At 36.1% G+C, this 14,296-nt stretch overlaps 1 protein-coding gene across 2 annotated transcripts; it reads right to left on the minus strand.

Moving 5' to 3' along the window:
- Positions 1-5,590: 5,590 nt before the first annotated feature.
- On the minus strand, positions 5,591-14,027 carry LOC134537746 (transmembrane protein 64). 2 transcript variants are annotated; one of them, XM_063378521.1, is made up of 4 exons: positions 13,265-14,027; positions 11,318-11,476; positions 9,384-9,510; positions 5,591-8,491 (listed from the first exon to the last, which is right to left on the minus strand). In XM_063378521.1, exons 1-3 carry the CDS (start codon positions 13,802-13,804, stop codon positions 9,394-9,396), a joined length of 816 nt encoding a protein of 271 aa, XP_063234591.1. In that variant the 5' UTR covers positions 13,805-14,027; the 3' UTR covers positions 5,591-8,491; positions 9,384-9,393. The 2 variants fall into 2 exon arrangements, with proteins under 2 accessions (XP_063234591.1, XP_063234586.1); XM_063378516.1 differs by having other exon boundaries at positions 5,591-8,934; positions 13,265-14,009.
- Positions 14,028-14,296: the final 269 nt, after the last annotated feature.

Below are 14,296 nucleotides of genomic sequence, written 5' to 3' on the forward strand. Positions count from 1 at the left end.
GTATTGTATGGCAGTGATTGTAAACATACATAAAGGAAACTTTTTATAGTGAGTGTTGGAATAATTTGGTTTTAAAACATTTTTTCCCTATTTATTGAATGTTAGAAAGCAAACATTATAAGCATGAAATTACACTATTTATGAACATTATATGCAGGAAATAAATACATTGTCCTTATGGGGGAAATATTGTGACTTTAAAAATATGACATTATAAGCAGGAAAACATTATATGCAGGAACATTGTAACAGGGTTCTACTGTAGTTAAATTTACATTGATCTTATGACTAAAATACTGTAGCCTGGGAATACCACAAATAACTTAATGATAAGAAAACTGTACCAGTTAGTAGTTAAAACAGTATACAACAGTAACAACAAACTCTGAGCGAACTATAAACTTCGGCAGCGCAGTGATGTCTCCTGGTGGCCAGTTCAACAGCCAGAATAAGTGGTTTACTTGGTGCTGATCAGTGATCACACGAGCCAAGCCGTAGTCATGTAGGATGCCAGATTAAAGACGAGTCAACTGCAGTAGGTACATTAATGTGAAACAATACAATAAACAGCTTTAAATATTTATCATCTAATAATATTTGGCATTGGATAGTACCATACCAAGACTACTGTTGTATCTTGTCTTACATAATCTCTAACAGTTGTTCCTGTTGAAACATAACACCACTACATAATACCTTTGGCGTATTAAGATATTAACCGAAACAATACATTTTCAGTTCTGGTTAAGTCCAAGATGCTGTTGCAGACTGGAACAGAGAAGTATGGCCAGCACACAAACGCCATTCGAGACTTGGAAACAGTGCAATGTATGATGCTGTATGGTATGCAAATTCCAGATTTGTTTGGACTAAACTAGCAATATTTTTGCTGCCTTACAATTTCACCAGTACATTACATGATGCTTAAACGTGACAGGCCCAATTATTTTCTTCTGAAAATTCTGGGACATTTCCTATCAAATTGTAATTGGTTTCAACTTCCAACATACACTTAAGTGACAATGTAAAATTTGCTTACCTGTACAGACAGTAAATGATCTTGTATTCCAACTAATACAACAACTCTTAGCACATCCTACATTTCACAGAATGTATCTGCGCAGGGGATAAAATTATAAGTAGGAAGGGAAAGTAAGCAAAACCCATAGAGCTCAGACGTTAACACTTATAAGCTTCACAAATAATTTTACTCACATTTTGGAAAAAAATTTAGAGGGTACCAACACTATTTCAGATATATTTCAAAAATGCATTACTGCATTTATGAAATGTTGTAATGTTACAATGATACAAGGACATGTCTAAAATGTTTGTGCTGTGTGGGAAAGTAAACTTCAAGTGAGAGCCATTAGTTCACAACATTTCCATACACACAGTTATGATACGAAGTCAGACCAGTTCCATCCTTGGTACAGCAAAGGAGCAAATCTGCAGGATTCGCAGGGAGGCCAGCACGTGGGGATAACAGACACAAGTCATCTCATTGGGCTGTCTAGGCCCACAAGCATGTAATAAGCAGAAAACTTTATAATATTCAAAAAATTTCCTTAAACATAATTTTTAGCATTATTATTTGGGTTTATCATCCCTGTTTTACAGATACAAATGCCTTCACAGGTACAACTCCCATGTTGTATGAGTTATAAATAGTCAAGATTTTATGGTGATGTAAAAAAGGCAAGTTTCATCATTAAAAATAAAGGATTTCGTCTTTATCATCATTCAAAATTTTAATCATTTGTAATAATAAGTATATATCAAGCACATATATATTGATAAGTGTAAGTTGAACAAAAAAGTGCAAATATAGCATTCAATATTCTTGAAATGTTCCTTAGTATACTATTATTATACATCAGAAAAACAATATTCAATGTTAAAAACTCAAAATCATTAAACTTATACGTGCTATGCTTTATTCATAAAAACTATATATCAAGACTAAGTTTTTTTGTTTACTTAGTAAATAGTATTTTAAGATTTTAAATAAGGACTAAACTAAATTATTTATTTTAATACACAAAATGAGGCAGTTGGGGTGACTTTTGTTGCATTTTGTATTTTGCCTTGCATTTTGGTGTATGTAGTAGGCATTGACTTCAATTTCACTGTAATTTTGGTTTTTTTACTATCACCATATAATCTTCTCTCTAGTTATAAAACATTGAAAAAAATTCTAAAAAGTATACATATTGAGAAAACAAATAAACAGCAACTTTGCTTCATAGCCAGGCGCGTAGGAACCGGGGGGACGACCCAGGCGACTGCCCGGCCATAAGATTTCATGGCCGGGCAAAGTGATGGTTTTGCCCGGCCATTGCATCAGATGAACAAGAGGCATTGTCTTCATTGCAATGATAAGTGGTTTTGTGGGATTTTCTAGTCTGTGCGTTACTTTATTCTTAAAATAAATTAAGACTTTCCGATAAGTGTACAGGCACAATAAATACGGCAACTGTTCTTGTTTTCTTCTAAATATTCACATTTCACAGTGCTGTTAGCGGAAATATTACTGTGGGATTTAAGACCAGTAAATGTTTCCGCTCGTTGCAGTAGCTTACGCTCAGTTTTTGTCCACCCTTGTCTACCTGACCTTCACACCCTTGCATTCACCCCGCCTCGTTTCTACCTAACGGTAACGACCTGGCGTGCAGAGCGCTAAGAAACTTTGTGAGCCGTACTACAGAAGTGTTTAAAATAAACTTATTTATCTGTAGTATCGTGAGTGAGTAGTGCGGAATGGCAGTGATGAAAAACATTTAGGGTTTATGGAGAAAATTTATAACAGTATTTTAATTTTTGCGGCGTACAATGACTCAGAAAAGCATCAACTTTTTCTTCAACAACCGTTCTGCACAGTCCTGCAATTCATCACAACCACCGCCTTAAAAGCAGTGCACATTAGGCTGTGATGCCTGTGAAGACAAAGATCCTAAAGAACAGTTGGATTCCTTTAACTCAGGTATTACTTTTGAGCAGTTTAGACAGACGAATTTTTATATGATCCCAAAAACCAAATATAATATACCTATTTAACATTAAAGTTTAGTATGTCGTTACATTATTTTTTTTCCGCTCGTCGCTCGTGATTATTCCATCGAGAAATAAAAAAATTACTTTGAATCTACAAATCATTGAACAAGAATTTATCAAGCAGATTTGCAGTTTAGTCCATTGAAATGTTACATTTTTTAGGCCTTACCTTGCGTTTTTTAGAGGAAGCAATTTTATTTTATTCATGTGTAGGGGGGGGGGGGGGGGGTCAGTGTAAAGCTAAAACCAAGTTTGTGGGGTCGCCACCCTTGTCCCACGGCCGCCATCTTGAAAATAGGGGTTGAAATGGTTTTTACGATATATCTCTTAAACTATTTATTTGATAAAATAAATTTGTTAACATTTTTTGTTGCAAATAAAATTCTCTACAACTTTGGTCCAGTAACGTTTTGTCGTATAACTATAAATAAAAAAGTTATAAGCGAAAATCTTCAGAAATTTGAGAAAAAAATTTATACTTTTCGATATAACTTTTTTTTTTTTTTTATCATTTAATGAAAAAATGATATCTGACCATTTTTGTAGATCGTTTTTTGAGGAACAACTTTTATTCGCATCATTTTTTCATTAAGTCAATAGCTAAGGTTTTACAGCGCTCCGAAGTGAGTACTAATTTTCAGTACTCTTTTAACTATACCTATATTATACGTGTGTACTAATAATATGTCATCAGTTATTTTATTTTATTTTATTATAACTTTTTTAATTACAAATTTTGCAATATTATTAATTATTAATTATTGACTCTTTTTCACTCCATAACAGGATTTAACAATTATTGATTTTTAAAATAATTTTAAATCTGATGGCCGTTACCGAGAATACTGTTCAGGTAGAAAATAACCAAGTGACCAAGGATATAACTACAAAATACGTCAAATATGTACAAGAACACTTCGGGCTCTCTGCAAGCATTGTGTTTGACGGTTACTCAGACGACCCTGATGTCGCAGGAACAAAGTCTTGGGAACGTTTGCGCCGCACAAAAAAACACCAGTCGACAGAAGTAAAATTTGACAAGAACACCATACCGACATTATCACAAGAGAAATTTCTTGGTAATGAGAAGAACAAATCTAACTTTATTATACTTCTTAAAACTGTATTCTCGGAAATGGGTTTCACTGTTGACCAAGCAGAATCAGACGCAGACGCTCTTATCGTTCGCACTGCTCTTGCTGCATCTCCATTATTTAATACCGTTACTATTGTAGCTGAAGATATTGACATACTGATATTGCTCACAGCACTTGGCAGAGAACAAGCAAATGTATTTTTTTTAAAACCATCAAAAGGACGAACAGCAGAACAATTATATTGTGCGTCAGGTTTTATGTACGGAAATGTCATTGCGGATAACTTACGGTTTCTTCATGCTTTTTCCGGATGTGACACAACTTCAGCTCCTTACAATATCGGTAAAATGAAATTTGTGAAAAACCTGGAAAAACATTTAGAGTTTGCAAGTGGAACAGCTTTGTTTCTCAACAAGAGAGTTGACCCTGCTTTGCTCACTGTAATTGGTGAACGTTTTTTTATCTCTTTATATGGTGGTAATAAAGATGATAATTCTCTTGACAGGCTAAGATACAAACAATTCGTCAAGGCAGTGACAAAAAGTACATTTAACTTATCTTCACTTCCTCCAACACAAGACACAGCTCGCTTTCATACTTTCCGAGTCTACCATCAGGTCCAGTCGTGGCTTGGTAATTATAATGATCCTGAAGACTGGGGCTGGAAAAAATGTGGAAAATTATTGATGCCAGTGCAGAACTCTAAACCTCCAGCACCCCCTGAGCTTCTAAAATTGATCTTTTGCAAATGAAAAGGAAACTGTGGAGCGATGTGTGGATGTCGAAAAGCAGGGCTGAAATGTTCTGCAGTGTGCTTCCATTGTTCTGGAGAGACTTGCAGCAACTTAATGGAACTCTCAGAATTAATAAATGAAAATGACTTTGATGATGAACCGCCGACATTAACACCCCTTCCTTCTCCAGTTCTCCCACTGGTATTTAATTCAGAAAGCCGATCAGATGCTGAGCCGCAGCCTGGTCCATCGAAACGACTGAGGACGGAGTAGTTCTAATTTAGAAAATTACCGTGGATTATGCCTATTGGGGATACCACGTAAAAAAAAAACGCGCCTCTAGACTCTACCTCGTGGGTGGTGGGGAAAAGAGTCAATAATTAATGATTAATAATATTGCAAAATTTGTAATTAAAAAAGTTATAATAACAAAAAAAACAATAACTGATGACATATTATTAGTACACACGTATAATATAGGTATAGTTAAGAGTACTGAAAAATAGTACTCACTTCGGAGCGCTGTAAAACCTTAGCTATTGACTTAATGAAAAATATGATGCGAATAAAAATTGTTCCTCAAAAAACAATCTACAAAAATGGTCAGATATCATTTTTTTCGTAAAATGATAAAAAAAAAAGTTATATCGAAAAATATAAATTTTTTTCTCCAATTTCTGAAGATTTTCGCTTATAACTTTTTTATTTATAGTTCTATGACAAAAAGTTACTGGACCAAAGTTGTAGAGAATTTAATTTGCAACAAAAAATGTTAACTTTTTTTTTATAAAATAAATAGTTTAAGAGATATATAGTAAAAACCATTTCAACCCCTATTTTCAAGATGGCGGCCGTGGGACAAGGGTGGCGACCCCACAAACTTGGTTTTAGCTTTACACTGACCCCCCTACACATCAAAAAAATAAAATTGCGTCCTCTAAAAAACGCAACTCCAAATGTAACTTTTCAATGGACTAGTTATTTTTAAGCATCTTCACTCGCCTATTCTGTGGGGTTCGCATTTTAAACTTATTCTTAAGGGGAGTATGACAGTAAAAAAAATAATACGTATATTGATTTTTTTTAATTTTTAATACCAAAATAAAATTTCGACTTTCCTGAATAAAATGATATGAGTGTTATTGCAAAAAGCTTTCTTCCATCTTTTTATTTTTTATTTTTTTAAAGTTGAACTGCATTTATCGAAAAATTTATTTTTGTGACTTTTTTTAATTTTAAATGCTAAAAAAAATATTTTGACCTTTCTGAATACAGTGTAAATACTTTCTAGTACTCCTTTCAATAAAAAACAGAACGAATAGTAAATTTTCAAAACTTTGGAGCCTTAATTCAGATTTGGTTGATGTATAGACCTTTCCTTGTAACTATAACTATAGATAGTTAGCAAAATATATTACCTCACGCTACAAATATTAATCTTCAACCACCGTCATGTAATAATGATGCAATTAGTCAAACATATTTTTAATTATAAATACATCTTTGCCTTTTCTACAGCTCTAGATAACTTGATAATACCTGGGGACTAAATTTGAAGGTGCTTGTAATTTATGTACTCTGTGCAGTGGGAAAATTCAACAAATTGCCTTTAAAATGAATTCTACGAGGCGAAAACTGAAAAGTGAACACTGTTTTGTGATGCCAAGCCTTAAGTAAATTTATTATAAAAAAAAGTTAAAATTTCTGCTAGTAGTACATTCTATTTTTATGTACGAAAGATGCTTAAATAGCACCATTTTGCTGCTTAGAATACAATTTTTTTTCTACCGGGGGAGAGCCCCCGGACACCCCCTTTGTTAAATCCACCACTTATAATGATACTCTCCTTTGCCCCCCCATTAAATATTTGCTTCCTACGTGCCTGTTCATAGCAAACAGATAAATATGCACAAAAAATTTATATGATAGAGAAACATTTTGAAACAAATTATAAAAAATATATTGAGAAAATAAATAAAAAGCAACTTTGCCTCATAGCAGTCAGATCAATGTGCACAAAAAAAAATTATATGCTAGAGAAACATCTACATCTGCTTAAACTTTTAATAACAATTTTTACTCATCATTTCAATGGAAGTATTTATACTATAAATAAAATAAATAAATTACTTGGTTATAGAGACTTTTTTTAAATCCTTATACATATAGTACAACTTTTGTGTGCTTAGCAACAATTTTTTTTTCCTGTTTTCTTTAAATAAGCTGTAAATTAGGAATTGGAATATTTCCTTGGGAATTTGAATGAACTTGCTAGCTGATAAAACAATAATGAGTTTATGGTAAAGGAATAATACTTTCTCTTTACTTGTGAAAAAAAATTAATTTATACATACGTTTATTTCAATGGGGCAGCAAGCAACAACAGTGCAAATTAATATATTTAAAATATGTTTAAACCATAGTTAGACACCCAGAAAATGGTAAATAAAATTGACCAAAAGTGGTGTTAAAATAAGGCAAAAGCTATGCAAAAAATCAGTACTTACAACATAAAAAGATGTAAAAATCTGTGTAAAAAACTTACGTTAGTTATAAAATTCTGTATCAAATGTTCATCTTTGCCTTTCACTCCCTTAAAATTTGTAATATATATGTACTCTATGAATTGCAACTTGACAAGTTTTGGTAATTTTGAAAGAAAAAATAATAATAACAATAATAATTTCATAAAAATAAAAAAAATACTAAAATGTTTTTTTTTTTAAACTTTACTTTACTTTCTAACATCCTTTAAAATTATTATCTTGGAGGGCACTTTGAAACTTAAAGTAGTTTTACCAAATCAATTAGTGGTTAGGGTGGATACATTAAAAGAATGTGAAATTGTGTGAACAGGTGGTTAGGTTGCTACATAAAAAACTACTGTGAAATGGTGTTAACATTTGGTTCAGTTAGCATCTTAGCAACATTAAAAAAAAAAACTTTAAACTTCTAAGGATGGTTGGTTAGGAAGTTACTTAGGGATATTTTCAATTGGTAATTCGTAATGATTTTAATGTTCTTTTCTTTTTATGTAAATAACCAATCCTAACCAATCATTAACATTACTTTAAAGTACTATTTTCAATTGAGCAAACTTAACCAACTAACAATCCACATTATTTTTAAGTATTATCAATATAGCTAAACAAATCCAGCTGACCCTTTTCACGATATCACAGTATTTTTAGTACATATACTTATCCCAACCACACATTAAAGAGGTAAACTACTTAAAGTATCACATACACTTATAAAAAATTACTGGGAAACATGTCAGGAAGTTTAAAAAGAAAGTTAATAAATATTTAAGGTTTTTTTTCCCTTCAGAAAAGAGGCTCTTCTTCAGAACTACAAATTATATAACTTTCATGAAATTCATTTGAAAAACTAAAATAACTTACTGTTAAATCATTTAGACACATATAGTAGGTACTAAATACAGCAGTAGGCTTCAACCAATTCCTATCTGACGCCCTAAAGGTAGGGTGTCCTTTGTCATCTCAGATATGGGCGGGTATAGTTGGAACTTAACAGTGGGGCCCTAGACCATGCACTTGTGCAGGTCCTGATGTTCTCGAGAGGAGCTTGAACAGGGACCACGCCCTAGAAAATATAAAAAATAAAATCTTAAAACAACATGTGTTTAAGCCAATAAATTTCAACAATGGTTTAGCCGATTTGGCTTCAGACAATTTTTATATCCCTTCCTCAACCAACATCAGTAAATAAACTTTTGATTGGTTTTATAAAAATTATTACAATACAATTACGACGAAATCATGGCAATATATGAAAGTTTTTCCTACATGAAATCACGAAAACTCATTTCAAAACAAAATGTGTTGACAAGCACTTTCAATTACATGCTAGTAAAAATTTTATCCTTCCTTTTTCACAATAATACCACAAATTTTTACAAAAATAAAAGGTACTGAAAGTCGCGGAGCCCAGCTAGTCTCGGAGCCCAGCTTGTCACTGGGCCCTGCTAAGCATGGGGCCCTGCTAGGTGAGGGGGCCTGGACGGTTGTCTGGCCCAGGTGCCGCACCTGGAAATGATTTATAATTGAAACTATTTAAATTTTTTAAAAAAATTACGATCTTGTTTTCGAGAAGTGGAAATATCAAAGTTGTAACTGACCCATTCCTAGTCTTTTTATGTCACCAAAATTACAGGTTTCATATTGCATACTATCAGGCACTAGGTAGCTGGCTACGTTCTGCAATGTTCCACTTACTGAACAATACAAAAACATGTTTATTCCCCAAAAATTACACAGTAAAGTGGGGATACAACATTTTAGCCAAGTTATGAAGTTTCTTTAAAACCACAAATTAACAACCACAACATTTTCTGTTGGAAACTAAATACGTACGAAATCATGCAATAACTTCACAAATAAAAAAAAACTAAGCTACGCAACTGCAGTGAGTCAAAGGTAGGAACAAACTCCGAGGTGTGTGAAGCACAACCCCTTGCAGCAATCGCGATCCTTACGTGCTTGTATTCACACTTCACACAGAGGCTTGGCGATGGCAGATGACACGTCTTCGTTCAGGGCCTTGCGCAGCTCTATCCGCGCCTTCATCGCCACGTACATCATGAGGGACACTCCCGCTGCAATCTGCAACAGGACAGGGCGACTCCACACATAGAAACAATTCTCGTAACATGCAGGAAACCTGAGATTTAGTAATAGTGTTCATAATTTGATACACTAATAAAAATAAGTATGTGTGTGTGTGTATTAATCAATTCATTATTATATCGTAGTGAACTACCATTTATTTTACAAGAAAGTTTTAAAAAAGTTTTTAATAGTCAAAATTGTGAACCTTTAAGCAATGAACTTCATTTTAATCAAGCACACTGTCGCAAATAACTTGAAGTTAAAATTTATAATTTTATAAATTAGTTTACTGTTTATTTTGTGCAAGTTATGGTTTACAGTGTAAAGTTTTATTACATATTTAATTAAAATCTAATATACCTAACAAAAAACTGCAAATATAACATTCAATATTCTTGAAATGTTCCTTAGTGTACTATTACATATTATACATCAGAAAAACAATATTCAATGTTAAAAACTCAAAATCATTAAACTTATACATGCTATGCTTTATTCATAAAAACTATATATCAATGGTTGAAAGCCAGATTGTTGTAAGCGCCACTTTGAGCTATTTTGTGTTTTTGTGCTTGTTCGATGACTAGAGACCGGAATAATTCGCGGATTCATTTCGCGATATGCTAAAATGCAAATAATTATACTTTTATGCATCTTCTGCTATTGGTTCACTGTTAATATGGAGGACTGTGGGTCAATTATAGACCCTCAGTCAAAGCAATATCGAATCACGAGTCCCCCAATTGAGACGCCTCACAAGTCAGTAGCCAATGAACAGGTGAAGTTTGCCCGAGTATGCACAGGATCGTGGAGTCTATCCTGGAGGTCATTGAATCCGCGCGAATTTTTCCAGTCCCTATCAATAAAATTAACGTTTAAGTGCTTTATGATATTTCCATGCACTCAAATACAAAATGTTAAAAAATCTGTAATATTTAAATTTGTTGACTTACACCGCTATGCCCTGGAGGCTTCCATATGTAAAGTAAACGGACAACAGTTAAAAAAAAAAAAAGAATTTATGGTTAAAGGAGGTTAAGTATTTGGTTGTATTCTGCTTATCCCGTTTTCACTTATTAATCCTTTTCGTTTGGTTGTTCCCCAAATTTCAAACAACATTTATTGTCAAACTCGTGGAATCATAAATAGACTGCTATATAACTCGATTGATGTAAAGAAGAATTCCTTAAAAAGGTATATTCCTGTTGCTTGAGAAAATTTGGATTTGTTCGATATCCTATCTTTTCTATTGGGTCAAACAAAATATCTGATTAAAATCCTTTGTATAAAACCGATAAAAACATTTCTTTATTCGTTTTGGTAACTTAGTTATCTATCGTTCATAAAAAAATAACTACTAATAATTAGAGACCGGAAAATTTCACGGTAGGCTAAAATACAAATAGTTATACCTCAGTGCTGCCTCTGCTATTGGCTCACAACTCACCTGGATCACTCTGAGCCAATGAGAAACACCCAACCAAAGCTTTATTGAATCACAGGCTGCTACGTTGGGACGTCTCACAAGACAGCAGCCAATGAGTGGGTGGCATTTGACCGAGTGTACGTAGAACTATGGAGTTCATCCTACAGGTCATTGAACCCGCGAATTTTTCCAGTCCCTATCGATGACACACACTTGAATGCACATCCCAGCAGAATGTTGTATGTTCTCTATGGAAAATTCTAATGAACACTTATTATTTAGGAACATATATTATTAATGGTAATATTAAAATGAAATAGTGGAACTGTAGAGTCAAGCGAAAGTGACGGTGTGCGTGTGACCGGGTTGGCTCACCTGGAGGAACACGACGGCGCCCGTGATGGCGTTGGCCTTGTTGCTCAGCACCTCCTCCATGGAGCGCAGCGTGCTGCCCAGGTACACGTTGATCACCTGCGCCGGCAAGAGGCCCAGGAAGGAGGCCACCAGGTAGGGCTTCGTGCCGATGCTGCTCAGCTGTGTTCAACACAGGGGCCAGCGCTCACTCCGTCACGCCTCTCCACGACAACAACAGACATGGACAAAATCTGCTCCCGTACACACTGTACCTACCCGCAACCAACGCCCTAAGTTCCCTCGGAAGCCAAAACTGTAGTGACTTTTAACTGTCAGTGATTTCCAGCATACTGAACTGTACCAACAGCAGGTTAAAATATAGTCAGTCATTCCTGGAAACCTCACTTAAAATATACTACCAGTGTTCCTCCGACCGACTGCAAACTCACCATTTCTGTAGGCCCAGTGACACATGCGTAAATCTCACGTAATTCTCAAACTTTCACTAACATAAATAAGTTAATTTTACTTTCTATACAAAGTCTCACTTAACTATTCGGACACATACAAAAAAAGTCATGTTTCAGTGACAAAACCATTTTTATCACAGGACGTTCAATTAGAGCTTAAAGAAGAGGTGTAACTTCTCTCAACTACCTGGTACATAACTCTTAACAAACTGGTAATATTTGTGGGCAGTGACTTTAGTCATAAGCTCAAATCAAAATTACCTATTCAGATGGATGCAAAAAGATGTAGTTATCCCACCCATTAATACAGTTTGATAGAGAACGACTAAGTCCGTTATATCTCCTAGTCAGGACAGAGTGCTTAGGATAGAGCTGGCAACGTCAGTGTATCTAGTTACCTACAACCAACAATACATATAAGATAATTCTATGTAAAAAAACAATGTTTTCAAACATTTTAATCTCTCCCTACTATTTTCTTAGATTGAAGGAGAAACTAAAATAGGTACCATATGTACAAAGATAATTGCATAACCTTCAGGTTGAACTTCAACAGTTATGTTGAAAATTAGGTAGGAATGGTATTTTGTAGTGAATATTAGCTCCAAGCTAACACTGTCTAGTCAATCTTAGGTTCATGTTATAGGTAGGCCTACTAAATTCTAGGTTTAAACTTTTAAGCTCGTGCAGTGTAGTTAATTCTAGGTTCAAGCTATACAATGATTACAATATAGGCTGAGGCATCACATCAACCTTCCCCCCCAATCATACTTCACAAACACTGTAATAGTGGCTAAAGGCCCCCCCACACACTTTTAGCCCGAACTGTCATTTCAGACCCATCAGTCGGAACTGCTATGTGTGAGCAAGGACAGTGACTGACATGTCGGCACTGATGGCTTTCCAGCAAATCGGACTGTAAGCTGGAGAGCACTCAGTCCAAACTGCCATGTGTGGGAACACTTTCTCGCCAGTCCAAACTGTCAGTCCAAACAATCGGTCCATCAGCTAGTGGCAGATGTATTTTTTTATACTCTTTGGTTGTTTTTTCCTTTGTCTAACTAAAAGTGCAACTGCAACTGCAACTGCAACTGCAGCATGCAAAGTTTTTTCCATATTCTATGACAAAAAGATACATCCAACAGCAACAACAACCACAAGACTGTGTGTGGAGAGGCTTCAGTTCGGACTGTTTGTTTTTAACTGAGCACCGTTACTGATCGTGCGTGGGGGCCTTCCAGTGGCGGATCCAGGATTTTGGTTTGGGAGGGGCTTGACCCAGCTGAGGCAAGGCTTTATCAAGGCAAACACTAAAACAATAGTAGACCCAAATGCTTTTGGAGGGGGCTTGAGCCCCTTAGCCCCCCCTCTGGATCCGCTACTGGGGCCTTCAGAGGTTTGCAGTCTAGTACAAACCTGGCGGTCCCCTGCCTGAGGCCTCCATGCACAGCTCTTCAATATGATATGTTGATACAGTTAGTGTGGCTATGGGACTCACCGCGAACACTGCGTTCTGCAGCCCGAAGGGGATGGGCACGAGGCGCGCGCACACCGCCACCTTGAAGGCGCGCGGGTCCGAGATGACGGCCAGCACGGCGCTCACCTTGCTGTTGGCGGCGAGGCGCGCCACGGGCAGGCTGGCGCCGAACGCGCGCATGGCCGAGTGCGCGATGGCCACGCCGAGGTTAGCCGTCACCACGACGGTGGGCAGGCCGCGCAACACGCCGAACAGGTAGCCCGACGACACGAGCAGGAACGTGTAGCCCCAGAGGAAGGGAAACGCGACCAGCGTGAACAGCACGAGGAACAGCGAGCACGTGACCCAGTGCTGCTGGCCTTCCAGCCACAGCAGCAGCGAGCGCACGTAGTCCTTGCACTCGAGCGCCAGCACCACCACGATCACCAGCGCCACCGTGATGATGGCGCAGTGGTACAGGAAGTTGCAGCTCACCACGCCGAAACGGAACGGCTGCAGGCCCTTCAAGGAGCGCAGGTGCGACACCCCTTCCTCCAGGTTGATCGCCGCCACCGACTCCATGTCCTGGTGTTAAGAGCGAGCGAGCCGCGGGCCGGGAGACATTGCGTGCGAGTATCGGCTAGTTTGAAAGAGCATTGCAGATAACGGACTCGCTACACAAGTATATACTCTTGCTTATCACTTCATCAAAGTTGACAACTTGACGTTGACAGGTTTTTGCAAATGTTTGTTTATGCTGAATAGACTCTGCTATTTTAATTACATTTGCCAACTTACCAAACTTGAAATTAAAATCATGTTAAAAACTAAACGATACTAAATATCCCTAAAAAATTTCTAATGACGATCCGATACACAACATTAGCAACTGTCGTTACTGAATTATAGTTATAAATACTAGTACGTGATTAATATTAGATATCATATTTATAATGTTTTGCAAAGTTTTAAGTGATTATTTTGGAAGTTTATTACCATTACCGTATACACTAAAACAATAAAATAAATAATAACCGATAAAATTAATGTATTTCTTAGACAACTTATTTCCCT

This window comes from Bacillus rossius, chromosome 1, assembly GCF_032445375.1.
Source record: "Bacillus rossius redtenbacheri isolate Brsri chromosome 1, Brsri_v3, whole genome shotgun sequence".
NCBI lineage: Eukaryota > Metazoa > Arthropoda > Insecta > Phasmatodea > Bacillidae > Bacillus > Bacillus rossius.

Coding starts and splice junctions, on each gene's coding strand:
- LOC134537746 (XM_063378521.1), bottom strand. CDS start 13,804: ATGGAGTCGGTGGCGGCGATCAACCTGGAGGAAGGGGTGTCGCACCTG. Junction 11,477..13,264: donor TGCAGAACGCAGTGTTCGCG/GTGAGTCCCATA, acceptor TGTTGAACACAG/CTGAGCAGCATCGGCACGAA. Junction 9,511..11,317: donor GCGCCGTCGTGTTCCTCCAG/GTGAGCCAACCC, acceptor GTCCTGTTGCAG/ATTGCAGCGGGAGTGTCCCT.